Below are 27,375 nucleotides of genomic sequence, written 5' to 3'. Positions count from 1 at the left end.
GCCCGGCCGGCAGTGATCGGAACCCGGTGCCTGCTCAAATCATCGAGCAGGCACCTAGGCTAAATGCGCGGGGGGGTCCCGTGACCCCCCCATGTCGGCGATCGCGGCAAACCGCAGGTCAATTCAGACCTGCGGTTTGCTGCGATTTCTGCAGTTTCTGATCCCTGCGGTCCCTGACCGCGGGGATCAGAAACTTTAGTATTCCTAAAATAGATCTGTATCCCTCCCCCTGCACCCCCCGAGTGATTTTAGCCCGGTGGGAGGTGCAGGGGGAGGGTTGCGGGCGGTGCGGGCGGTGCGGGAGGCGGGCGGTGCGGCAGGCGGGATCGCGATCCCCCGCCCGCCTCCCCTGGTATAATCGTTGGCTTCTAGTGGGTATACCAGGGTGCCAGCACATTGCTGGCACCCTGGTATAAACGGCTGACATCTGCGATGCGATGTCAGCCGTTAACCCTTTCCATACAGCGGTCCGTACGGACCGCTGTATGGAAAAGGTTAACAGCGCAGGGAGCTCCCTCCCTCTCCCATCGGGGGGCTGCTGTGCCTTTGCAGCCCCCCGATGGGAGAGGGAGAGAGCCCCCAGAGAGCCCCCCTCAGCCCTGTGCTTACCCTTCCCCGTCTGCGCAGTTCTGAGCAGACGGGGAAGGTTCCCATGGCAACAGGACGCCTCTCAGGCGTCCTGCTGTCCATGGTGCTGAACAGATCTGTGCTGAAAGCATAGATCTGTTCAGTGTAAGTAAAATACAGTACAGTACAATATATATTGTACTGTACTGTATTATACAGACATCAGACCCACTGGATCTTCAAGAACCAAGTGGGTCTGGGTCAAAAAAAAAGTTAAAAAAAGTGAAAAAAAAGTAAAAATCAAAAAACACATTTATCACTGATTAAAAATGAAAAAAATAAAATTCCCTACACATGTTTGGTATCGCCGCGTCCGTAACGACCTGATCTATAAAACGGTTATGTTACTTTACCCGAACGGTGAACGCCATAAAAATAAAAAATAAAAAACTATGATGAAATTGAAATTTTGCCCACCTTACTTCCCAAAAAAGGTAATAAAAGTGATCAAAAAAGTCGCATGTACGCCAAAATAGTACCAATCAAACCGTCATCTCATCCCGCAAAAATCATACCCTACCCAAGATAATCGCCCAAAAACTGAAAAAACTATGGCTCTTAGACTATGGAAACACTAAAACAGGATTTTTTTTGTTTCAAAAATGAAATCATTGTGTAAAACTTACATAAATAAAAAAAAGTATACATATTAGGTATCGCCGCGTCCGTATCGACCGGCTCTATAAAAATATCACATGATCTAACCCCTCAGATGACCACCGTAAAAAAATTAAAATAAAAACGGTGTAAAAAAAGCCATTTTTTGTCATCTTACGTCACAAAAAGTGTAATAGCAAGCAATCAAAAAGTCATATGCACCCCAAAATAGATGCCAATCAAACCGTCATTTCATCCCGCAAAAAATGAGACCCTACTTAAGATAATCACCCAAAAACTGAAAAAACTATGGCTCTTAGACTATGGAGACACTAAAACATTTTTTTTGTTTTAAAAATGAAATCATTGTGTAAAACTTACATAAATAAAAAAGATTGTATACATATTAGGTATCGCCGCGTCCGTGACAACCTGCTCTATAAAATTACCACATGATCTAACCTGTCAGATGAATGTTGTAAATAACAAAAAATAAAAACGTGCCAAAAAATCTATTTCTTGTTACCTTGCCGCACAAAAAGTGTAATATAGAGCAACCAAAAATCATATGTACCCTAAACTAGTACCAACAAAACTGCCACCCTATCCCGTAGTTTCCAAAATGGGGTCACTTTTTTGGAGTTTCTACTCTAGGGGTGCATCAGGGGGGCTTCAAATGGGACATGGTGTAAAAAAAAAACTGTCCAGCAAAATCTGCCTTCCAAAAACCGTATGGCATTCCTTTCCTTCTGCGCCCTGCCGTGTGCCCGTACAGCAGTTTACGACCACATATGGGGTGTTTCTGTAAACTACAGAATCAGGGCCATAAATAATGAGTTTTGTTTGGCTGTTAACCCTTGCTTTGTAACTGGAAAAAAAATATTAAAATGGAAAATCTGCCAAAAAAGTGAAATTTTAAAATTGTATCTCTATTTTCCATTAAATCTTGTGCAACACCTAAAGGGTTAACAAAGTTTGTAAAATCAGTTTTGAATACCTTGAGGGGTGTAGTTTCTTAGATGGGGTCACTTTTATGGAGTTTCTGCTCTAGGGGTGCATCAGGGGGGCTTCAAATGGGACATGGTGTAAAAAAACAGTCCAGCAAAATCAGCCCTCCAAAAACCAAATGGCGCACCTTTCACTCTACGCCCCGCTGTGTGGCCGTACAGTAGTTTACGGCCACATATGGGGTGTTTCTGTAAACAGCAGAGTCAGGGCAATAAAGATACAGTCTTGTTTGGCTGTTAACCCTTGCTTTGTTATGGAAAAAATGGGTTAAAATGGAAAATTAGGCAAAAAAATGAAATTCTCAAATTTCATCGCCATTTGCCAATAACTCTTGTGCAACACCTAAAGGGTTAACGATGTATGTAAAATCAGTTTTGAATACCTTGAGGGGTGTAGTTTCTTAGATGGGGTCACTTTTAGGGAGTTTCTACTCTAGGGGTGCATCAGGGGGCTTCAAATGGAACATGGTGTCAAAAAACCAGTCCATAAAAATCAGCCTTCCAAAAACCATACGGCGCACCTTTCCCTCTACGCCCCGCTGTGTGGCCGTACAGTAGTTTACGGTCACATATTGGGTATTTCTGTAAACGGCAGAGTCAGGGCAATAAAGATACAGTCTTGTTTGGCTGTTAACCCTTGATTTGTTAGTGGAAAAAATGGGTTAAAATGAAAAATTAGACAAAAAAATGAAATTCTCAAATTTCCTCCCCATTTGCCAATAACTCTTGTGCAACACCTAAAGGGTTAACAACGTATGCAAAATCAGTTTTGAATACCTTGAGGGGTGTAGTTTCTTAGATGGGGTCATTTTTGGGTGGTTTCTATTATGTAAGCCTCGCAAAGTGACTTGAGACCTGAACTGGTCCCTAAAAATGTAGTTTTTGTAAATTTCTGAAAAATTTCAAGATTTGCTTCCAAACTTCTAAGCCTTATAACATCCCCAAAAAATAAAATATCATTCCCAAAACAATTCAAACATGAAGTAGACATATGGGGAATGTAAAGTCATCACAATTTTTGGGGGTATTACTATGTATTACAGAAGTAGAGAAACTGATACTTTGAAATTTGCAAATTTTTCCAAATTTTTGTTAAAATAGGTATTTTTTGGTGCAAAAAAAAAAATTTTTTTGACTTCATTTTACCAGTGTCATGAAGTACAATATGTGACGAAAAAACAATCTCAGAACGGCCTGGATAAGTCAAAGCGTTTTAAAGTTATCAGCACTTAAAGGGACTCTGGTCAGATTTGCAAAAAATGGCCTGGTCCTAAGGTGTAAAAAGGCTGTGTCCTTAAGGGGTTAAAGTAATGATGGCCACTCGTTTTTCTTTACTTAGCTGCTTTTTTCTTGCCATAATACAAATTCTAACAGTCTATTCAGTAGGACTATCAGCTGTGTATCCACCTGACTTCTCCTCAACGCAACTGATGGTCCCAACCCCATTTATAAGGCAAGAAATCCCAATTATTAAACCTGACAGGGCACACCTGTGAAGTGAAGACCATTTCAGGGGACTACCTCTTGAAGCTCATCAAGAGAATGCCAAGAGTGTGCAAAGCAGTAATCAAAGCAAAAGGTGGCTACTTTGAAGAACCTAGAATATGACATATTTTCAGTTGTTTCACACTTGTTTGTTATGTATATAATTCCACATGTGTTAATTCATAGTTTTGATGCCTTCAGTGTGAATCTACAATTTTCATAGTCATGAAAATAAAGAAAACTCTTTGAATGAGAAGGTGTGTCCAAACTTTTGGTCTTTACTGTATCTCCTCTGATGTAGACGTTCTCTTTCCTCATCATCTCCTTTCAGACCTTCAGACCAGACCACCATTTTTCAGCCATTTCTCGTCTGAAGTTTGGCAAACAAAATCTTAGTTTACTACTTTTCCATCATCCTCCCATCTTCTGGACAAATCATCCTACCACCCCCAATACTGTGCCAGTGTGCTCCCCAATACTATACTGCAGAAACAGATAACCCCCCTGATAATACTAGTACCATACAGATAGTGCCCTTCAATAATTATTGGCACACAGTGCCCTAAAATAACTGCGCCCAGCAAATAGTGTCCCTGATACTAATAGTGTAAACATAACGTCTGCCAACTATAACTGTGCTAAGCTGATACTGTGCCAGGGTGCTCCCCAATGTCCCACCAATAGTAATAATTCTCTGCTAGCGCACACATGGTAGTAATAGTGCTCCTACAGTGCCCCCAACATGTCCCCACTGTGCCCCAGAAGTATTATCGTTCCCATAGTGCCCATACTAGTAATCATGTTCCCTATAGTCCCCCAGTAGTAATCAAGCCCATCATAATGCCCCCCAGTAGTAATAATTCTCCTTAAAATTTGATAGTAAAAAAATGCCCCCTAATGTGTGCCAATGTAAAAATACCCCCTTTTAATGTCCCCATAGTGCACCTATAATGTGTGCCAGTATAAAATACCCCAATATAATGCCCCAGTCAATACCCCCACAGTGCTCCTCTCCCCCTTCCCCATCGTGCCCCCATAATGTGCCAGTATAAAATACCCCTATATAGTGCCCCCAGTAAATTCCCCCATAGTACTCCTCTCCCCCTTCCTCATAGTGCCCCCCATAATATACCAGTATAAAATGCCCCTATATAGTGCCCCAGTAGATGCCCTCAGTGTCCCCCATAATTTGCCAGTATAAAATACCCCTTCTTAGTGCCCCCTGTAGATGCCCCCATAGTGCTCCTCTCCCCCCTTCCTCATAGTGCCCCCATAATGTGCCAGTATAAAATACCCCTATATAGTGCCCCCAGTAAATGCCCCCATAGTGCTCCTCTCCCCCCTTCCTCATAGTGCCCCCTATAATATACCAGTATAAAATGCCCCTACATAGTGCCCCAGTAGATGCCCTCAGTGTCCTCCATAATTTGCCAGTATAAAATACCCCTTCTTAGTGCCCCCTGTAGATGCCCCCATAGTGCTCCTCTCCCGCCTTTCCCATAGTACCCCCCATAATGTGTCCCAGTATAAAATGCCCCTATACAGAGCCCCCCTTATAAAGTACTCCTTCTTTGTGCCCTCAGTAGATGATCTCCAATAATATGCCAGTAAGAAGTGCCCCCATAGTGCCCCCCAATAATGTGCCAGTAAGAAGTGTCCCCATAGATGGATGTCGTAGAGACCCCTGTATGAGCCAGAGAGAGGAACTGCTAAGGTTGGCCTGCACTCGGGCAGACCTGGATCATTCATTTAGTACATGGTCAGCCTTTCTGGCTAAATGCCGAGGTCTCCAGGAGCCGGGCCCCCGGTGATCATCTATCTTTAGAGAAGGGATTGTCTGCATCAGATTTTGGTCAGAGTATCTTCGAGAAAACAGCCTGAAATAAAATGTTAATCTTACTATCATGGGTCAGCCTTGTGAATGTCCACATTGTGGTAGACACACGTGCTATATGATCCAAATGAAAGGAATGTTACTGTATTTAGTGTCTTTAGCGTACCATAGGTAAATTATCTCACGAGGAGATCACTCTATGGCACTGAGCTCTGACCTTACCATATTTCACATTACTTACTGATATATTGCTGGCCTATGGACGCGGCAGTGAGGCATTACTATGGCTTTCTCTTAGTATTTGACAGCTGGCTCACATTGGCCGGTTTCATCTCCATTGCTAATCGGTGCAGCAGAGGCGAATGAGTGCTGTGCATTTAATGTCAGGGGAGCGCACAGGGGGTTTAGAGGTCATTTGATTGATTTCCCAGCTATTGGCCATATTCCAGAACGAGGATGCAGGTGCTTGTCTTGAGACATTTGGCGGTGGCGACAAGTGTATGGGGGTCTTTTACTGTGTTCTTAAAGGAAGCGCTGATATAAAGCTTCCTCCCTATCACACATGCCGATATTTGGTTTCCATGACTTAGCTTTTTGCGCTCAAGTAAAAATGAATTGTGTGCCGTGACATCTGAGATGGTGTTTTTGGCTCTTATTCGGCGTATTTGTACTTTTAGTGAATATGCTCAACACATTGTAAAGTACAGTATGTGTCCAAGGCTAAGTCCAAACATTGCGGGTGCCTCAGGACCAAGGAGCACCCATGATGTGGCCAAAACCGTCCCAGTGTACCGGCCCTCAGACCGACTGTAGGTGGAAATGCAGCTTCACTGTGAATGGTCTGCAGCTAAATAGCAGTTTGAGAACCAGTCTAGGCCAGAGCAGATCCAACCGTATCGTGGGTGCTCCTTGGCCATGGTGCATTCACAACGTGTGACCCCAACCTAAAGCTGGTCATAGATGTATCAATCTGACTTAGGGCGCATTCACACGACTGCAAAACATGGATACCGGCCGGGTGCTTTCACCATTTTGCACTATATAGAGAATGCCTGCTCTTGTCCGCAATTGTAGACAAGAATAGGGCATGCTCTACAGTATATTTCTTTGCGGAAATGAAATGAATGGATCTGCACCCGTTCCGCAAAATTGTGGACCCAGAATTACAGTTGTGTGAATGCACCCTAAGGTTAATATAACTAACATTGTTACATTGTATTATACTAAGTACTAAATGTGATAGATAGATAGATAGATAGATAGATAGATAGATAGATGGATATTAGATAGATAGATAGATAGATAGATAGATAGATAGATAGATAGATAGATAGATGGATATTAGATGGATGGATGGATGGATATTAGATAGATGATAGATAGATAAGAGATAGATAGATAGATAATTAGATGACAGATAGATAGATAGATAGATAGATAGATATGAGATAGATAGATAATAGATGACAGATAGATAGATATTAGAGAAATAGATATAATGAAATATGGATAAATATTATAGATAGATAGAAGATAGATTAATAGATAAATATTATAGATAGAATGAATGAAATATAGATATTAGAGAAATAAATAGATAGATATGAAAATAATAAATAGATAAATGTTTTGTCCGTCAGGCTAAAAATGAAACAATTGCACCATAAAAGAAAGTTCGGAGCCTTCACCGGTCCCTGAATCTATATTAAGCCCACTATAGATGACGCAGCCCCCTGTAGCGTTCACAGCCTGTGTCTATGTCTCTGTGCACACGGCAAGTACAGGTCTATTCCGTGTGATGCAGATGATCAGCTGCTCCGTCCTGCCAGCAGCTTCTTGCTATTTTCAGGCTGTGTACCCTTGAGATGCAGAAAAGCAATCTGACAAAGACTAGCAGCCCTGTGTGATGTGAGCAACTGCGTAAGGACAGGATACCGAGCATGCTCAGAGAGGCGAGACTCCGTCCCCCAACCAGATCCCTAAAGAGATTGATTGAACTTTGCACTTGCAAATGTCACTGAATACATTTTGCCCAGGATTTCATTTCTGCAAGGCTTCCATTCTCTGGGAGCAATGTAGACTCCTTCTCTGTGCTTAGCAGTCACCTGGCACGGGCAGCAGGGATGCCTTCTGTTCAGCATCTTCTCAACCATGATGACAAGGAGACATATTTGGACTTGTTCTTCTTCTTCTTCTTCTTCTTCTTCTTTTAAATGGGTTCCTTAATGAATGAATGAACACCTGTGATTGGAATGAGAAGGAAGCACGACCTCTAACCCTTTACTTCTGCTGAAGTTGCCCTGTGTGTGTGTGGTCGTTCCTGGAGCTTACAAAGGAAAGATGGATAGGGAAGGCAGTGCTGATCTTCAGGATAATCCGTGCACTTGTTTGGGAAGGATCTGCACGGGGTGCCTCCACCGGGCACAATAATTAACCGGTCTGGCTAATGAAGGCCTCCTGGATTAGACTCTTAAAAAGAACCAAAGGAGGACGACTGAAGAACCCTGATGTTTGTGTAAGCTCCTTCTATATTAATCTACCTGGAGGAGAAGTGGTGATGTGGCTATTACGACCGGCTGCTATATATAGCTCTGTAGTATATTAGATAACCACCGATGTCTGGAGCAGGGTGATCTCGTGTCTGGTAATATTGTATGGAATTATATGATGGAAGGCGGGTGATGGTTGATGGCAATATAGGCAACTTGAAATGGTTAATGATCTGTAGGAAGAGGTTTGACTTAAGATATCTTAGGTGGCTTTTATAGAGAAGGTCCTCTGCCTACGTTCTCGTACTGATATGATATTTACATGTGAATGATTGACCCTAATAATTGCACGACACGTTTGTAAGCTGCAGAACATCTCAATGTCCAGGACATCTCTCCGACTTTTCTGTGTTGCCCTCGTACAGCCCCGTGGCATATGATGGTGCTTTGGAAATAATCACTAGGTTGGAATGCTGATAGATAGTATCGAGCCCATGCAAATATATCGTATTTAAAAGGGGTGTCTACTCTGTTAGGGCATACTAACGAAGGAGGGTCCTCTGCCCAAGAGCAGTCCTAGTTAGCCATAGCCCAAAGCCATAGCAACTCTGGACTGGAGAACCTTAGCTATAGAAGTCAATGGATGGCCATTGGGCACCCAATGGTCACTGGTTCCACAGAAAAATCAGACCATGACCCGTAATCATGAGAGAGGTGTCTAATATAGACAAATCCTTTAATAAAGTGTACTGAACTGTGTATGGGGGGGGGGGGGGGACAGATGAAAGCCTTGGTAGGCACTGACTGACATAGATGAGCTTCTCAGCCAACGCAACACATTTGTTGACTGCTTGCCTCTTTAACTGTTTGCTTAATAGCATGTGTTCCTCGTCTGTTTTGACCAGAAATCAGATTCCCGAATGAGCCGGGTGACAGGGAGAATAGAGATCTCTCTTCGGCGAGATTACACGCTTGATGATCAATAGTCAAAACAGCTCGTCTAATGAGGGAACCCAACAAGCCGCTCCAATGCTTCTTCCGTATTATTAAGCTCACAATGGTGGTCTACACAAGACTGGCCGTCATCATCGCTGCACAACTATTATAATATTTCTCTTCTTCTCTGCAGGGTTCGGCGGACTCCTATACCAGCCGTCCATCTGATTCTGATGTCTCTCTGGAAGAAGACAGGGAGGCCGTGCGGAGAGAGGCAGAGCGTCAGGCCCAGGCACAGCTGGAGAAAGCCAAGGTACAGCATCTGACATATTGTTATCAGCACGTCTGCCGGTGCATTACAGAACTGGAACATAATAGCCGGCTGACATGATGGCAGAATAAAGCACCGGGAGGGAACGGGTCGCTTTGTAACTTTACCTGGAAGCAATGATAATGGGGTCTAGGTGACATCTTAAGAGAAAATTCAACATTAATGTTCTTAAAAAGTTGGAGGTGCTTTCAATGTCTCCACCTACCCATAGCCTCTATTTGTCTGTGATGCTTCTGGTGCTTGCTATTGGCTCGCCCCCCAGTCCTTTATTTTACATAGCATGTATTAGACACTGTTCACATCTCTGTATCATCATAGGAGCAGGGAACGGAACTCAAGCTGTGATGGATCCGTCACCAACATCACCTGACAGACTCCATTGACTTAAAGGGCATCTGTCACACCAATGAAAGCAAGTCCGAGTAGAAAATAACGAAAATATATCTTTATTATTTCATGACAATTAAAATCACAATATTAAAATGGTTGGTGATACAAACACATACAAGGCGAACAGTGCCCTAGCAGGGAATACAGGCTCATGGCTAAGTGGAAACATATTGCTGGACAACTGATCTACCTAGATATACATGCATGTTATGTTAGGACCGAAATAAAGGGCAAAGTGCATATGCTCGTTTCACATGTATATCCTATTGTGGCCCACACAAATTCAAATAGCATCCATATGTATGATCATACCTAAAAAGCCGTCTCCTCCTGCGACCCATTAAAGGGCATCTGTCAGCAGTTTTGTACCTATGACACTGGCTGACCTGTTACACGTGCGCTTGGCAGCTGAAGGCGTCTGTACTGGTCCCATGTTCATATGAGAAAAACAAAGTTTTAATATATGCAAATGAGCCTCTAGGAGCAACGGGGGCGTTGCCGTTACACTTTGAGGCTCTTCTCTCTCTGCTACTGCTGCGCCTATTCCACTCTGATTGACAGGACCAGGTGTGATCATGTTTGGCCTGGCCCTGTCAATCAAAGTGGAGAGGGCGCAGTAGTTGCAGAAAGAGCTAAGCCTCTAGAGACTGATTTGCATATATTAAAACATCGCTTTTCTCAGCAATGCGGGCACATATGGACATGGGACCAACCAGATGTCTTCAGCTGCCAAGTGCACATGGAACAGGTCAGCCAGTGTCATAGGTACAAACCTGCTGACAGATGTCCTTTAAATGGGGGACGTTGGGTGAGTAAAGTCTTATTTAGGCCATACACCTTGAGCTACTTTCGCATCTGCGTTTTTAAACTACAACTCCCAGAATCCTCCTTTCGCTTATATGGGAGTTACAAGAACAGTCGAGTAAAAGTATGTATGCTGGGAGTTGTAGTTTCACAACGGCAGGAGTGCCAAAGGTTGCAGATCCCTGTGGCAGAGGAACACCCTGCCCCTACACGCCTTTTTGACTACAATGGGATCCGATGGAGATCCTGCCAGGTGTTGACTAGACAGAAATTGGTACATGCACTGGTTTTTATTCGTCTGAAACCTGACCCTCATGCCAGAAACCGGACGGATCCCGTTTTTACGGCAGTATCTAGCCTGCCGGATTTAAAAATGCAGATGTGAAGGTAGCCTTAGAGAGCTCTCGGCCAGATGCTCATTTGGGCAGGCAGCTCTTTCTCCCGTGTCCCCCATTTACATGCACACTCAGCTTGGGGAAAAGAGGTTTAGGTCGATGCCAGACACCTCTTCCAGCGGCGTAGCCCCTGTGGGAACAAAGAATTTGACACTAAAAAAGCCAGTGTGCCTGGAACTTTTTCCTAACATCTGCCGTCGGTGGATTACATACACATTAGATAGTCTGCCGAATTTGGCGAGTTCGGGCGACTTTCCTTTTCTGTGTATGGACGCTTCTTATCACAACATGTGCAATTTTTAGACATTTTCTGGTGGTGGCAAATAGCCATAGAAAGCCTAACCTCTCTCGGAATCAAATAATTCCATTGCGATTGCAGTTAACCCCGATATATCGCGCTGGTGGTCGGATCTTGTAGTTATAATTACAGATGGGGAGAACATTTTACCGATCTGATTGTGATTTGTGGTGACCAAAAAAAATCTGTTCTGAAAATGTATTTTTTTTTAAAAATGGTTAAAAGTTTTCTTGATCACTAGAATTAAAGCTGTTATTTGAGATAATAAAAAATCCAAGATGAGCCCAAGAATTGCTTAACCGCTGCAGCCATTCGCTGTTAGTAGTAGACCACTGAGGGGAGTGATTGGCTGCAGCACTCATGTGCCATATACTGGCGCGACACCGCCGCTGCCTGCAAACAAGCAGCGGCAGCAGGACAGGAACCGCATTGCAGAGAACGAGTACTTTAACGGGAATGTGTCATCAGAAAATGACCTATTGCTTAAATCACGTTTTTATGTTTAACATATATTTAAAGGGCTTCTGTCACCCCCCTACAGTCATTTTTTATTTTTTGGCTACTTAAAATCCTTATACTGCGATTTATCAATATATAATGCTCTTACTCTTTTTCGTTCAGTAGTTTCTTCAAAAAACGGACTTTTATAATATGTAAATTACCCCTTTTCCAGCAAGTAGGGCGGTTACTTGCTGGTAGCAGCCGCATCCTCCTTTCATAAAGACGCCCCCTCCTCATGTTGATTGACAGGGCCAGCGAGCGCTCTCGTCCTCTGGCAGGCCCTGTCTGCGTTTTAAATCTCGCACCTGCGCCGTACCGGTCTTCAGTCGGCGCAGGCGCACTGAGAGGAGGGCGCTCGCTCGGCCGCTCCTTCCTCAATGCGCCTGCGCCGATGACGTCACATCTACACCCGGCGCAGGCACACTGAGGAAGGAGCGGCCGAGCGAGCGTCCTCTTATCAGTGCGCCTGCGCCGAATGAAGACCGGTACGGCGCAGGTGCGAGATTTAAAACGCAGACAGGGCCTGCCAGAGGACGAGAGCGCTCGCTGGCCCTGTCAATCAACATGAGGAGGGGGCATCATTATGATAGGAGGAAGCGGCTGCTACCAGCAAGTAGCCGCCCTACTTGCTGGTAGAGAGGTAATTTACATATTATAAAAGTCTGTTTTTTTAAGAAACTACAGAACGAAAATTAGTAAGAACATTATAGATTGATAAATCGCAGTATAAGGATTTTAAGTAGCCAAAAAATGAAAAATGACTGTAGGGGGGTGACAGAAGCCCTTTAAAGAATTTTTAATGATGTTATTTTTAATTTCCCATGTCACTACCTATATTTAAACAAAAAACATAAATCTTACCATTTTCACACTGGCCACTAAGCCTTATAATAAGCGCCACTTCTTGGTCTGTACAGATCACTTTACTGCAGTTATCTGCTTATCTGTCATCTAAACCTGCCTTTAATGATATCACCTCTGTGTATAGATAATTGTCACATCTTATCTACTCCCCTCCCTGTACAATGACCTCTGCACAGGTCACAGAGCATGTCTAGAAAACTCTCCCATAGAAGTCACTGAGGTCCCCTCCTGACCATTGTGTCTATGGCCCATGTGGCTGCCGTAAAGCAAATTTTTTTTATGCTTTCTAAATGCTGTTAAGAACAGCTCAGGCAAGATGGCCGCCCCCATCATCATGTTCAGGAATTAAAATAAAAAAAAACCTGCAATCAGAAAATAAAAACAGATTAGAAAAAAGGAGATGTGTTTTAACTGGCAGGTAAAAATTTTCGACACATTTCCTTTAAAGGTGTTTTCTGAGACTTTGATACTGATGACCTATTCTCTGGATAGGTCATTAGTATCTGTATCGGTGGTGGTCCGACACCCAGGACCCCCGGTGATCAACTGTTTGAGAAGGCACCGATGCTCCTGTGAGCGCCACTGCCTTCTCGCAGAATTTTTCTAGGCCAGTGACGTCACATTCATTGGTCACATGGCCTAGGAGCAGCTCAGCCCTATAGAAGTGAATGGGGCTGAGCTGCAATACCAAGTACGGCCACTATACAATGTACGGCGCTGTGCTTAGTGAGCAGAGAGAAGGCCACGGCACTCACAGGAGCACCGGTGCCTTCTCAAACAGCTGATCCGCGGGAGTCCCAGGGGTCAGACCTCCACCAATGAGATACTGATGACCTACCCGGGGGATAGGTCATCAGTATTAAAATCTTGGAAAATCCTTTTAAGCAAAAATTGACCAGGAGTTTCCCATTTGAATCAAAGGGATTTTTACTATGATGAATGCATAGTTATTGTCTGATGGTTACGTCATGGACTGACCCCTTTCTGACACGTAATGACACAGAATATAGCTGGCCAAGCGCTTGATTTCAGCGGGACTGGCCGCCTATCTAATTTGTATGAGGGTGACCCTTCAGATATTGGATGAAGGATCAGGCAGTTGGACTTCAACATGACCAATCTTTTCAAGGGATATAGAACACCATCAGAGGTATCTGGTAGCAGCTTACACCCTCCCCCCCCCCCCTCTCCATTAAGAACACATGCTGATCTCAGCCAAGTATGCCTGTGTATGGGGGGCATCAGAAGGAACAGCTGTCGACAGAACGTGCGTTCAGCCACACATTGGCATGCTGGATGTCACTTGAAGGGTGCTAGAATCAAATCGATATCCTACAATATACATTTTTTAAGGCATGCCTCTGTATAGAATACGGTAGTCTACTATGCTATTCCATAGAGTCCAAAAAAAAGGCACACGAATGGGTGTCGCTGAAAGATCAATGAGGTCCTATCTCCAGACACACACAGCATGAGGACGGCCTGATATGTTTTTGCATTGGTTGAGATTGGCCCAATGACACTTTGAGGTCTACCATCCCATTCTAGAAGAATTGCCAGTCTTGTCGACGGTCTAATAAATGTTCCTTCTATTGGGCCCCAAGGAGCGTTCTGGAAACATCATGGACAGTCGGTGCAGGCCGCGGCCTAGAGCGCTGGTCCCTTCCTAGGTACGATTCCTAGGTATCGGCTAGTAGAAGGTGGTCCGATAAGTGGTATCTGGAGGCAGCTGGTAAGGGCCTGGATCTGGAAATATGAAGACATTGTGGCGGCGCCAGTATATTTATTCCTATACCAGTAAATCTAGCTCAGTGTTGCTATGGGAATGGAGCTTGGAGATCCCGGCTGCAGTACGCGGACAGACTTTATAGAATATTTATTACCTCTGGCATGGCTGTCACAGTAGAAGCTCAAGAAATCACATCAAAGCCAAGGCCTTTTTTATTTCCCCTGTCTGTGCCTGAAATGTCTTCACTTTAGGTAGCAGAGACATTCTGCAAAACGAACACAGATGCTGACTGAGGGGCACGGCAGGGCGGAGAGCCTACCGTCATGAGGTGGCATCTACCGCCATACCCTGTACAGCGCCTGGAAACCATCTGCTGCCATAGCAATTATCAGTGCGGCCCTGTGACCTTCTAACTGTATAGATGGTTGCTTTTAGAGGGGTGTTCTCACCTTAGATCCCTCATCTGTTTACATAACTCCTATTGAAGTGAACAGAGAGAGCCTCAGACATTCATTCCACGCCTGGACGCGGCAGCTGGGAGGATGGGTGTGAGAGTCCCAGAGGTGGCACTCACATCTATCAGACATTTATGTGCTGTGATCGCCTTAGGAGCCAGTGTAGAGGGTTGGAGTGGTAGTGGCCCTGATGACGTGGTGGGTCATGGTGTACTCCCTCAGACCGTTGCTCCCTGGGGATGGAAATGCAATTTTGAAGGCCAAAAATAAACGGATATTTTATTCTCTTTTACTAAGTGTAAAATGTAACTTCAGATACATTCATTAGCAGCATTTTCCAAGTGAAGTTCTCTCGCACCAGTAAGGATGATGGAGGCAGGTTGGTTGGCTGTGATTTAGCACTTGTGTTGTACTGGCCTAGTAATATCCTGGGTGATGGGTGTCTTAGCCGTAGTCCCTCACCTTAAAGCAGTGTCTTCAAATGCTGGTTGTAGCGGTTTACTCTGCTGTCTGTCTTCTCAAAGATTTACTTGACACTGTATAGCTTTGATCTTTCTGGAAGACCCTTTTTAGGAGCAGGAGCTCAGGGGTGTGCTTCCTCTCCTCTCTTAGGTTGCTCTGAAACTCCACCTCCTGGCAGGAAGCAGGACCAGCCTACTCCTAACAAGAGGGGAGCAACAGGATACTTAGCCCTGTTCCTAGCCAACCTTTTGCTATCCACATCCTTGAAGGGGTATTCTGGTTGTTAGAATTTGAATGGAGCATGGCAGCTCCTTTTATTTCTAAAGGAGTTCTGGAGATAGCCAAGTACAGTACATAAAAGTGAAAGGAGCGGCCGCACGCATGTCCACTCCGTTAATTTCAGAGGTTCTGCAGGGGATAGGGGATCATTTCTACCAAGCAGAATACCCCTTTAACTGGTAATAACGGCCATAACATACAATATACATATCGTTATATAATACAACTAGCAGAAGGACCCGGCTTCACATGGGTATATTAAATCTATTTCACTTAATGTTTGTGTGCGTCGTTAAAAGATATCGACAGTATCCACTATAACAGTGAACACCACAGCCTGCCACCCCTTAACACTGACCCCCCCCCACAGTGCCCAGCCTTCTTAAAATGGGACCTCCACAGCAGCCCATGCCCTTGACTTCGACCTTCACAGCAGCCCGCCCCTTTAACAGTGACCTCCACAGTGCCCGCTCCTTTAACAGTGACCTCCACAGTCCCTGCCCCTTTAACAGTGACCTCCACAGTGTCCGCCTCTTTAAGTGACCTCCACAGTGTCCACCCCTTTAACAGTAACCTCCACAGTGTCCACCCCTTTAAAAGTGACCACCACAGTGCACGCCCCTTTAACAATGACCTCCACAGTGCCCCCCCTTTACAGATGACCTCCACAGTGCCTGCCCCTTTAACAGTGATCTCCACAGTGCCTGCCCCTTTAACAGTGACCTCCACAGTGCCCGCCCCTTTAACAGTGACCTCTACAGTGCCCACCTCTTTAACAGTGACCTCCACAGTTCCCACCCCTTTAACAGTGACCTCCACAGTGGCCTGCCCCTTTAACAGTGACCTCCCCAGTGCCCGTCCCTTTAACAGTGACCTCCACAGTGTCCATCCCTTTCTCAGTGACCTCCACAGTGTCTGTCCCTTTAACAGTGACCTCCACAGTGCCCGCCCCTTTAACAGTGACCTCCACAGTGCCTGCCCCTTTAACTGTGACCTCCACAGTGCCCGCCCCTTTAAGTGACCTCCACACTGCCCGCCCCTTTAACAGTGACCTCCACACTGCCCGCCCCTTTAACAGTGACCTCCACAGTGCCTGCCCCTTTAAGAGTGACCTTTTAACAGTGACCTACACGGTGCCCGCCCCTTTAACAGTGACCTTCACAGGGCCCTACCCCTTTAAGGCTAGGGCCACATGACAACATGTGTTGTGCAACATTTTGTCTCAACAATTTTTATAAGTATAGGCTATGGTGTCGCACTGCGACATGCAACATGTTGCGACTGTGACACGACTGTCGCAAAAAAATCCATCCAAGATGGATGCATGTAGCAGTGCAGTTGTGCCCTATGTGTCGTGTGACTTGGGTTGACTGGGTTGTTATGGAAACCTGGAGTAAAACTGTGTGTATGTGGAAACTAAGGGCCTGCGAGCTTCTATTGGCTGATAAGGGACATGTGACCGTGTGTATGGCAGTTGGGAAATGAAGAGAAAGACTTGCAGGCTTGTATTGGATAATGCAGGTAATTTTTTGGGAATATCTCAGGAACAGTACATCCTAGAGAGCTGAGACCCCCACACGATTTCTTTCCAGGTAGCAAGGGATGTGTATACCAAGTTTCGTTGAAATGGATATACACATATATACGTCCTTTTTTATATATATAGATCACTATTTACAATGGTAGTACCCCCAGGTCTGGGGTAAAACATATGCCCTGTGGATAGATTATAAATTCCTAATAAAAAAAAAGGTTGCCTAGGATTCAGAAAAATCACCCAAATCCATAATTAAAGGGGCATTCTGGTTTCAGCAAATAAATGTTTTTCTTTGTATAATGGAAATTATTCAGTTTTCCGATATAGTTTCTGTATTAATTTCTCCGCTGTCATTCAATAGACATTTCCACAGATTAGTTCCAGTCGATGAAAGTTTGATCTGGTCATGTGATGGACACACAGGCTACACTGTATTGTAATTGTAACGAGCCGCGCTCCCGTGTGTCCATCACATGACCAGATCACCCAAAGCACGGAATATAAAACTTAGATTTTAATTAGATAAACATATCAAAAAGATCAATATGAGATGAGATGACCAAAGACAAATGACAAAAAACAGAGGGCCCATAGGTAATTGCAAACAAAGTTTTAGTTTGTGTAAGGTCCTAAATAATGTGACTAGTAGGGTAGGGGCAAGGGAAGCTATCCCTATAGTGGCCCTTTCTACCCCTATCAACATAATAACACCCTGATGGTGGGTGCCCCTGTTGCCCTAAATGACCCTACACTGTCCTGACGTCTTTCACCCTGTCGGGTTCTTCAGGGGACCAATATATAACTTACCTTAAAAGGAATACAAAAACAAGTATAGTGCCCAAATTACAGTAAATTAGTCAGGCCGCAGGAGGCCCTATTCCACCCCCTCCGCTGCGTCATCTTTAACCTTCCAGATACGCCCCGTTATTCTTCATGTCTGCCGCCGGAAATCTGGTGCAGGCGCAGTGCCGCCGACTGCCTGGGCGATCATAAAGCTCCTGAGGACAACAGCCTCAAAAGTGTCACTGGCCGTGCGCCGAGCCCAGGGACGTAATTTGAGCGCTGTTGCCTCAGGAGCTTTATGATCGCGCAGGCACTCGGCGGCACTGCGCCTGCGCCAGATTTCCGGCGGCAGACATGAAGAATAACGGGGCGTGTCTGGCTGGTTAAAGATGACGTAGCGGAGGGGGGGGGCGGCGCCGTTTGCCTCGGCTGTGGGAGAATATTTCTGGATCAGGAGGCGTGCTTGGGCTTCAAATTAAAGCGGGCTGGGCGCTGCAGGGGGGCGTTACTGGGCTCAAGGGATAAAAAAAAAAAAAAATGCCCCTCTGGGCACCTTGGAGGTTCATTTGCATAACAGAAAAAGAGCTTTTTTTTAATCAAAATGACAACACGAAATGAAGAAAGAAGACCACTGCAGGGAATAAGGTATTTTATTGAACATGGCAATGGTGACAGCTTAAAACGATAAAACCAGGTGACAAATTCCCTTTAATGTGCAGTGACCCAGAGGATAACTGCTAAAGCGTTAATGTGATTTACTGCCAAAGTATATAAATTGTTAAAGTATTCTTTTTCTTGTGCACTGTGTATCCCAGATGGTTGTGTATAGACATCAAGTACCGTAGTTCACTGGCAGCTCTTTAGTGCAGGTGCCAAGGTGGTGGGCTGGCTCCACCCCCCTGGTTTGGAGTCTTTTGCTGAGCAGGACGTTAGGCTGGGTTCAGACCACGTTCTTAGCCTTCTGTAAAAACGCATACCTCTGATGGAAGACTCAAATGTATCCCACTGTATAGGAAGACATTGGGATGCGTCCCCCACCCAGTCCCGCTATGCAGCTCTTTAGTGGATTTGCTACTTTCCCTTCTCACTGAATTCTTTTTCAGAATTTAACCCCTTCCCCCATAAGCAACAGAGTCTCAGGGGATGAGGCTGAGCTCCAGCCGTGCTGCTCATTGGAAGGGGTTAAACTGTCACAGAAGCTCTCCGAGGCATCCCCCACCCATAGGCTACTATAGCCTCTGTTAGGGGGATCCTTTTGTTTACAGCACACTGCATCATCTTCTCAGTTATTTTATTATTACAACCAAAGTGCCTGGTCCTTGACTCCACCATCCACCCGCCGGTCCCCTACGCCTGCCTTGCACCCTGCTATTCATCAACCTAACATCAATGACACCCCAGCTACCACCAGACAGGAGCCCCCATAAGTCCAGGGTGGACTCCAGGGGAAGAAAGGGTGAGCCCTCCATACATTGCAATTAGCAATTTTTATTTTTATTTAGGCGCAAGTGGCGTTTCTACGTTGCCCTTGCCATTATCTAGTTTGCGGTTTGTTTGCAAGCTATCACAGTTAGATTTTTTTGAATCCCGTCATCTGAAGGCTCGTGTGTAGCTCTTATCTTTCATCTCCTGACCTCATAAATCACTCCTTATAGAGCTCAATTCTAATCAAACTGATAAGAATATAGCTCAAATAAGTGTTTATGAGGTCAGGAGATCAGAGACAAGAGCTACACATGAGCCGTCAGATGACGGGATTCAAAGAATCAAACAGACTGATTTTTTTTTTAACCCCTGTATCTCAGAAACAACAACATTTTCAAAAAAGAACAATTGGAAAAATGATTTGTAGCCAAAAACGAGTAAAATGCAATCATAAAAATATGTCCCCGAAGGTGTCCATAGCCTTTAAGGGTGAAATAGTCTGTACAATGATGACGTTCATGACTAAGTTCCTCACGGCCACGGTCTGATATGACTAAGTTTGATTACTCAGTGCTGTTATAAGGTGATATAATACGCCCGCCATCTGAGAACCGCCTGATGTAACATGTTGCGGTGTTAAGATTAGTTTTTTTGTGTTATACCCCGACGCCTTCCTTGTTGCTATGGGACTCTGGCGCCGCATTTCTATTTCTCCCGGATGGATACACGGCAAGCCGAATACTGCGCCGCGCAGCTGGTTCTATTTGTGGAATCAGTGTCACCGTTTCTCGAAAGAGCCATTTACTAATTACTCCGTCATTTCAGATGAAGGTGGTGATTGTCACAGAACATTTCCTGCCTCGGCCGGGCAGCTGCCGGAGCTTGGCACAGAGATGTCTCACTCCGTCTGCCGTATGGAGGGGCGCGTTCTTGGGTATCCGCGGAGCCCTTCGTGGATTGCAGATGTATCGCGCTCCCTGTTAATAGTCGCTGGAGCGGAAGTTATTTTCACAAACCAGTTATTTCTGTCAGGATTACTGTATTTTACCGTCAGATGGGAAGAAGGGAGGGTTGTACTATTAATATCCACAGAGACCTGAGAGAAATCAGACTGTAGGTACGACTTGAAGGGAGCCCACTTTGGGGGTGTTATTAGGCCCCCCCATTATATTGACTGCACAGGAATTTACTGATAATGGTACTTAAAGGGGTTATCCAAGACTATAAAATGCTCCCCCATATGCCCGGGCCCCTCTCACTGAATCTACTTACCTGTCTCCCTGGTCCGCGCACCGCCGCTGCTGCTTCTCCTCGTGCGCGGATTAAAACATCCGGTGTCGGGGGGAAGCAGCCAATGGCAGGCGGTGACAGGGATGAGCCTCCCTAGCATCGCGGGGGATGGTAGGACGGCTCATCCCAGTCACCACTTGCCATTGGCTGCTTCCCCCCGACACCGGATGTTTTCATCCAAGCACAGGGAGAAGCAGCAACGGCGGTGCGGGGACCAGGAGCGGCGCGGGGAGCCAGGTAAGTATATTCATTGTGAGGGCCTCGGCATATGGAGAAGCATTTTATAGTCTTGGATAACCCCTTTAACATTTAAAGGGGTTCTCTCACTTCTGAATCATGTAGATAAAGTTAATACAAGATACTTACTAATGTATTGTGATTATCCATATTGCCCCCTTTGCTGGCTGGATTCATTTTTCCATCGCGTTATACACTGCTCGTTTCCGGGGGTTGCGGCCATCAGTGGTCGGGACAGGACCTGCTGTGCATGCACCCCGGCAACTACTGAGGCTGGAGCTTTTTTCCTATAGTGTGCCAGCACAACCACTGCTGATGGATTGCAAGGGTGGTGGTAAGCAGTGTATAATGTGATGGAGAAATGGATCCAGCCAGCAAAGGAGGCAATATGGACAATAACAATACATTAGTAAGTGGCTTGTATTTACTTTCTCCACATGATAAATGCCACTTGCTGAAGTGAGAGACGACCCCTTTAAATGGCAAAATGGACCGTATAATAATAGGTGAAGGCTAGTAATGCCGTCCTTTATTATAGAAGTGTATGAGCTGCAGCGTGAAGGTTTTGATAAGAACATGTCATTGAATATTTCCCTTCCCTCCATCACCAGTGTCTGAAATCCAGAGTTGGAGGAGATAACCTAGAAAATGAGAGAGGGTAAAATGATGGCCTGTGACAGGGGAGGTGAATGATACACGGAGATTAATGATGTCATCGGAGCTGCATGTGACAGGGGGCGTGCAGCCTTCCGCTGTTGTCATGCAGTCTGGAGGACGAGGACGGTCTACGCACAGACTGGAGGAGGCTCTCTGGGTTCTGCTCATATGTACAAGACAATTCTCCAATGTGAATGTTATGCTGTGGTATATTATCTGAATGTCTGCAGCTGGTGCATGTCCGGGCTCAGAAATGAGAGGCTCCTGGGCTCCAATGCAAAATCTGCAAGAGGGCTTCTTACCAGACATGTGCCATGTATAGCACTGCTGGCTTCTCGTGGGGCAGAGGGGCCTTTAGGCTGCAATGGCTGCTCCTGCACGCCCTGGCTCCAGCCATCGACAGCACAGTATGTCATATTCTCTGCGCTGTTCAAGATGGTTAAACTCCCCAAAGCAGGTAAAATGAACTCAAGTAAACACTGAGGCAGAGGTACTGGGAGGGACAATAGCATAGCGCCACAGCTAATTTTTGAGTACTACCACCCAATACCTATCTATACACTCCCAATCCCGTCCAGTCCCCTTAGTGCTTTAACATGGTAATTATTCCCCCTGTGTTCCCCCACACACTTATACCCACATTGTGCCCCCTCACAGTAGTTATGCCCACATATGCCCCACACACTTATACCCACATGGTGCCCCTTTCACAGTAGTAATACCCACATTATGCCCCTTTCACAGTAGTTATAGCCACATTATGCCCCCTTCACAGTAGTTATACCCACATTGTGCCCCTTTCACAGTAGTTATGCCCACATTGTGCCTCCTCACAGTAGTTATGCCCACACTGTGCCCCCTTCATAGTAGTTATGGCCACATTGTGCCCCCTTCACGGTAGTTATGCCCACATTGTGTCCCTTCCCAGTAGTTATGCCCACATTGTGCCCTTCCCAGTAGTTATGCCCACATTGTGCCCCTCACAGCAGTTATGCCCACATTTTGTCCCTTCCCAGTAGTTATGCCCACATTGTGTCCCCTTCAGAGTAGTTATGCCCACATTGTTCCCCTTTCACGGCAGTTATGCCAATATTGTGTCCCCTTCACAGTAGGTATGCCCACAATGGGCCCCTTTCAGTAATTATGCTCACATTACTTATACCAACATTAGGCCCCTTCACTGTAGTTATGCCAGCATTATGCCCCCACACAGTAGTTATGCCAACATTTAGCACGTTTCACAGTAGTTATGCCCCCCTTTCAGTAGTGCCCCCTCTATGCTGTTAATAAAAAATAATAATAATGTAAATACTCACCTAGGCATTCCCCTAATGATTGTAGCACGTCCTGCTCTCCCCAGCAGGCATGATGAGATCACACTAGGGTTGCCAGACGTCCGGTTTTAGGCCGGACAGTCTGTTTTTCTCCGTCCGGACGAATGTCCTCCTTTTCTGTGGCATCACACTCAGCCAGTGGCATTGTGCTATCTGTGCGTGAGCTGCAGCCACAAACTGACTAGAGCTGGTGGACATGTCACTATGTGGCCGACTGAGGGGGAGAGAAGCACTTTCGGCCTTGAACAGCTCACCTCAGGGTCTTCCCATACGTTTTTTCACGCTCTTTTGCTGGCAGTCAGGGGCATGGCCTAGGGGGAGTGGGTCATGGCCTACAATGTCCAGCTTTTAAGGATAGCTGTGAGGGGCGACTGGATAGCAGAACATGAGCTGCAGGTGTTGGCTGCTAGGAAGGAGGCGAATCAACAAGCTAATCTGTCATGGGTTGGGAATTTAGATACAGGGAAAGAGCAGCAAACAGAATCGGAGACATTCAATAGCGTCACCCTTCCTTATCAGTATATACTCAGCACTCAATGTCATGCCACTTCAAGTAGGCTGATGTCATCCAAGCATCAGCAAACCCTCCTATAACAATGTGCCCCATAAATAAACACACATCACTGGCAATCTAAATATAGATACTATTCTGCCACCGATGTATGTGAGAGAAGTCTCACATGAGTGTGAGTGGCAATCTCTTGTACAAGCAATGGAAGATTTAATCATTTCCTTAGCAACACCAGTTGAATATAGAATTCCAGTGAGGGAGATGCCATGGATTATGGCTTTAGGTAATTTATTGAATGTACCTTGAGAAATTATTATAGAGGTCAAAGGAAAATAATCTGTCCAGCTCTGTTATGCAGGTCTGGCAAACAGGAAAATACTGCAGGACACAGGATGTGAGATCATAGAGGAGCAGGAGTTACACGATGATTGACATAATGAAGTACAATCATAGATAACTTAAGTAAACCAAATATAACAATGACCAGTAGATGGCAGCAAAGCGAACTAAGTATAGTGGATAACACTATGACACTAAATGCAATAATATGAATTCTAGATGAGAACAGCACGCATACTATACAAAATTGTTATTATTTAATTCTTTATTAAAATTATTAAAAGTATATAAAACAAAGGTACAAATACTCTCAGAGGAAAGTGTAAAGATTACAATAAGTACAATCTTGAGAGGCATATAAAAATCCAAAAGCCAAAATAGCTAATATAGCAATCTCAATTGAGAGAGAGAAAAAGTGCCAAAAAAGTGTTGTGGAAGTTTCATTCTGTCCGTCAGAGGTATATTGCGCCGCACTATTTAAACAGAAGTGGCCATAGTTTATAGAAGGTTAATTGTAACAGTAAAAATAAAATCTATATAGGAGACGTAAGGGCTGAACCCAGATTTGACATACATTCATTTTTACATAATTTTTATAGTCCTTGTTGCGTTTCATTTAACCCTCCTGGGTTCCTGAGCCATTTCTTTATTAAAAAGTAACATTAAAATTAATGTCTGTCTTTCAGCACCATGTCATTTTTAGGTTCTGCTTTCCATGCTGATTAATTTCTTAATATGTCTTTTTAGCACTTGGAGGTCTATTTTCCTTATACAGGACTCTAAAATGGGTCCTCCCTAGACGCAGGGTTAAAGACAGGCTTAGACTTGCCCACAGGGGTACAGGTGAATCCCCCGGTGGGCCCCTGAGCAAGGTGGGCCCCTAGTCTGACCACAGGGGTACAGGTGAATCCCCCAGTGGGCCCCTAGTCTGACCACAGGGGTACAGGTGAATCCCCCAGTGGGCCCCTAGTCTGACCACAGGGGTACAGGTGAATCCCCCGGTGGGCCCCTGAGCAAGGTGGGCCCCTAGTCTGACCACAGGGGTACAGGTGAATCCCCCGGTGGGCCCCTAGTCTGCCACCCCCTGCTCATGTGGCACATAACACAGTAGACTTACTGCACTATATACATGTATTCAATGTTCAGCACCTCAACCAGCCGAAGTTCATATAAAAAAAACTTGATAGATTATTAAAGAAACTCCCCAGTTTATTATTATAGACACGATCAGAGCTATGATGACTTCTAGTTATAGAGGAAAGCCACCAGTGTCCTCTTCTCCCCAGGACCTACCTTCTCAAAGTCGCTGCAGTGACCCCTGTATCCAATCATCTGGTAGCATCTTGCTGCGGTGTGAGCAGATAATATTTCAATGTATCTGTACAGTGGGCTCCCGAAATAAATTTTACTGGTGGGCCCTAGGCACCCTAGTTCGACGCTGGTTAAAGAGGACCTATAACCTCTCCAATGTAATAATAATCCTGGAGCATGTATACGGTGTGTTGTACCATTTATTATTCCACCTAGAACTTGAAACATTTATAAATTGCTAGCTGTTTGCAGTGAAGGTCAGGATGGGTGCTACCAGTTGGAGGGGGGAGGGTGTCCCTGCATAGTCTGACAATATCAAGTCAATGATGCCAGTGTCAGACTGTACAGGGACACCCCCGCCCCCCTCACAACTGGTAACACCCAGCTGGATCTTCATTGCAAACTTAGAGAAGGAATAATTAAGGAATGAAACAAACATGTCAGAAGAGGTGACCAGTGCTATTTAATTGATAAAATTCTGGCTACCTGTAGCCACCAATAGAGGGAGCTGTGGAGCTAATTGCATACTGTTTTATTATCGTTGAGTTCTGTGTATGCAGTAAGCTCCTAAGCTCCCTCTAGTGGTTGGTGCATCAAGACAAAGATTTATTAATAGACATCATTGCTTTTTAACCCCATAAAATGAAGCCTATTTTGCTACTAAAGACTAGGCAATATATATATTTTTTTTATTTCCACATTTCAAAAACCTCAAATTTTGTATTTATCCATTATACAGGCGCTGCATTCTCTTCATTGTTTACCCGCTCACCGTCGACATTGCTGCGGCGAGCAGGTGCAATTACAGCTCCTGCGTCCCATTCACTTGAATGGGACAGAGTTGAACTACAACTGCTCCTTCCCATTCAAGAAAACGGGACAGAGGAGCCTCGGTGCCGACGACGAGCAGGTAAACAGTGAAGAGAAGGCAGCACAGCAGTCTCTTCATATAGCTGATTGGCAGGGGTGCCTGGAGTCAGATCCACGCCTATCTGAGATTGATGACCTGTCCTGAGTATAAATCATCAATATTGGAAACCGGACAACCCCTTTAACTACCAGATTTTTGGATCTATTTAAACAAAACTAAAGAACATGGTGTTCAAGGGTTAAGATTATATCAATATATCAAAACTTACTTGAGAACCTGAAATTTTGGACTATTCTGTTTTTTGTTTGTTTTGTTTTTGTCAAGAGGCAAATTTTTGGGACAGTCACTATGGGTGAGACAAAACTTCAAAATCAGGGGCAGACAGGCCATAGACGCTACAGGGAAATTTCCCTGTGGGCAAATGCCCAGGGGGTCGCCTGAGACTCTTCACAGTCGCAGGCTGGGTACATAATGATCGTGATTCTCTCAGCATTAATGCTAGGAGCATCAGGTACTTATGCCCCTGGCCAGCAGCAGCAGGGGCCCCCTGAATTCAACTGTATCCTCAGTATGATGGTAGGACAGTATTTTGTGCTGCATTGGGGTATTTGGTTTATTGGTGCTGCACGATGGTATTTCTGGTCCTGCTTACTTGTGTTGTCCCTGGCTATTTGTGTCTTGTGTTGCCCGCCTTCTGTCAATTTGGACTCACCTACAACTTGGGGCCACTTTTAGTTTTTTTTTCCAGGGCCACTTTAAGTTCTGCCCCTGCTCAAAATTAATGATAGAAGTAACAGGAGATAAACTTGTTCATGGTGTTTGTCTGTCTGCAGGAATTTTGTCCATATTCTTAAAAAAAAAAAGGCCCTGATTTATCAAGCCCTGAGTGTGCTATACCCATCTTGAGGGGCCCTATGCCGCCGTAGGATGCATTTAATTTAAGACGAGGCACACATTTAATGCATCCTCCAGCAGTCCACTGGCCTGATTGAAACCTACGCCAGCTCATGGCTGCCATAAATTTCAATTATCATCATCGAGACGGCCCACCCACAAACCTTCCCTCATCACGCCCCTTTCCAGAAACCGGTGAGGATAGCATAAATATGCCAATTGCCACTAAATTTAGTTGCAATGGTGTGTTTTGCTATTTTTTGTTGTTGCCAGAAACAAGGTATAAGGTAATGATAAATTTCCCCCAGAGTCTACTTATCTGTTCCTTTTTTGGCTGGGAAGCAGCTAAGGGTGTGTGGCTTACTTAAGGGGATGGGGCTTAAAGGGAATCTCTCACCGGGAAATTCACCATTAAACCAGGTAGAGGCTTCTCGCCTACCCAGTCAATCAAGAAGGAGAAGGGGTTGCATAGAAAGCAGGTAGAACAAGGGTGCATAGATTGTCTTGGACCCGCCCTTGGTGCACTTAACTGCTCATTTGCATATGTGTTTCTCCAGAATGAAGCAACGGATCACTAAGTTAGAAGCTTCATTACAGTCAGCTAAGCTAGTCCTACAGGGCATTGTGCCTGATTCATCAGTGAATTTCCTGGTCATCAGTATCAAAATCCCGGAAAACCCCTTTAAACAAGAGAGCTGTGCTA

At 45.0% G+C, this 27,375-nt stretch overlaps 1 protein-coding gene across 3 annotated transcripts in view; it reads left to right on the top strand.

Annotated features, from left to right (window-relative positions):
- Positions 1 to 27,375, top strand: part of CACNB2 (calcium voltage-gated channel auxiliary subunit beta 2) — a 363,806-nt gene that overhangs the window by 230,225 nt on the left and 106,206 nt on the right. For 2 of the 3 annotated variants that reach the window (XM_040434490.1, XM_040434493.1), the window contains one exon: positions 9,169 to 9,288. In XM_040434490.1, coding sequence (XP_040290424.1) covers positions 9,169 to 9,288 — 120 coding nt within the window. Of the gene's footprint in view, positions 1 to 7,589; positions 8,066 to 9,168; positions 9,289 to 27,375 lie in introns of those variants that run through there. The other variant, XM_040434491.1, reaches the window with a different exon arrangement.

Source organism: Bufo bufo, chromosome 5 (genome assembly GCF_905171765.1).
Source record: "Bufo bufo chromosome 5, aBufBuf1.1, whole genome shotgun sequence".
Classification (NCBI taxonomy): domain Eukaryota; kingdom Metazoa; phylum Chordata; class Amphibia; order Anura; family Bufonidae; genus Bufo; species Bufo bufo.
This window is presented reverse-complemented; position numbering and strand designations above follow the sequence as displayed.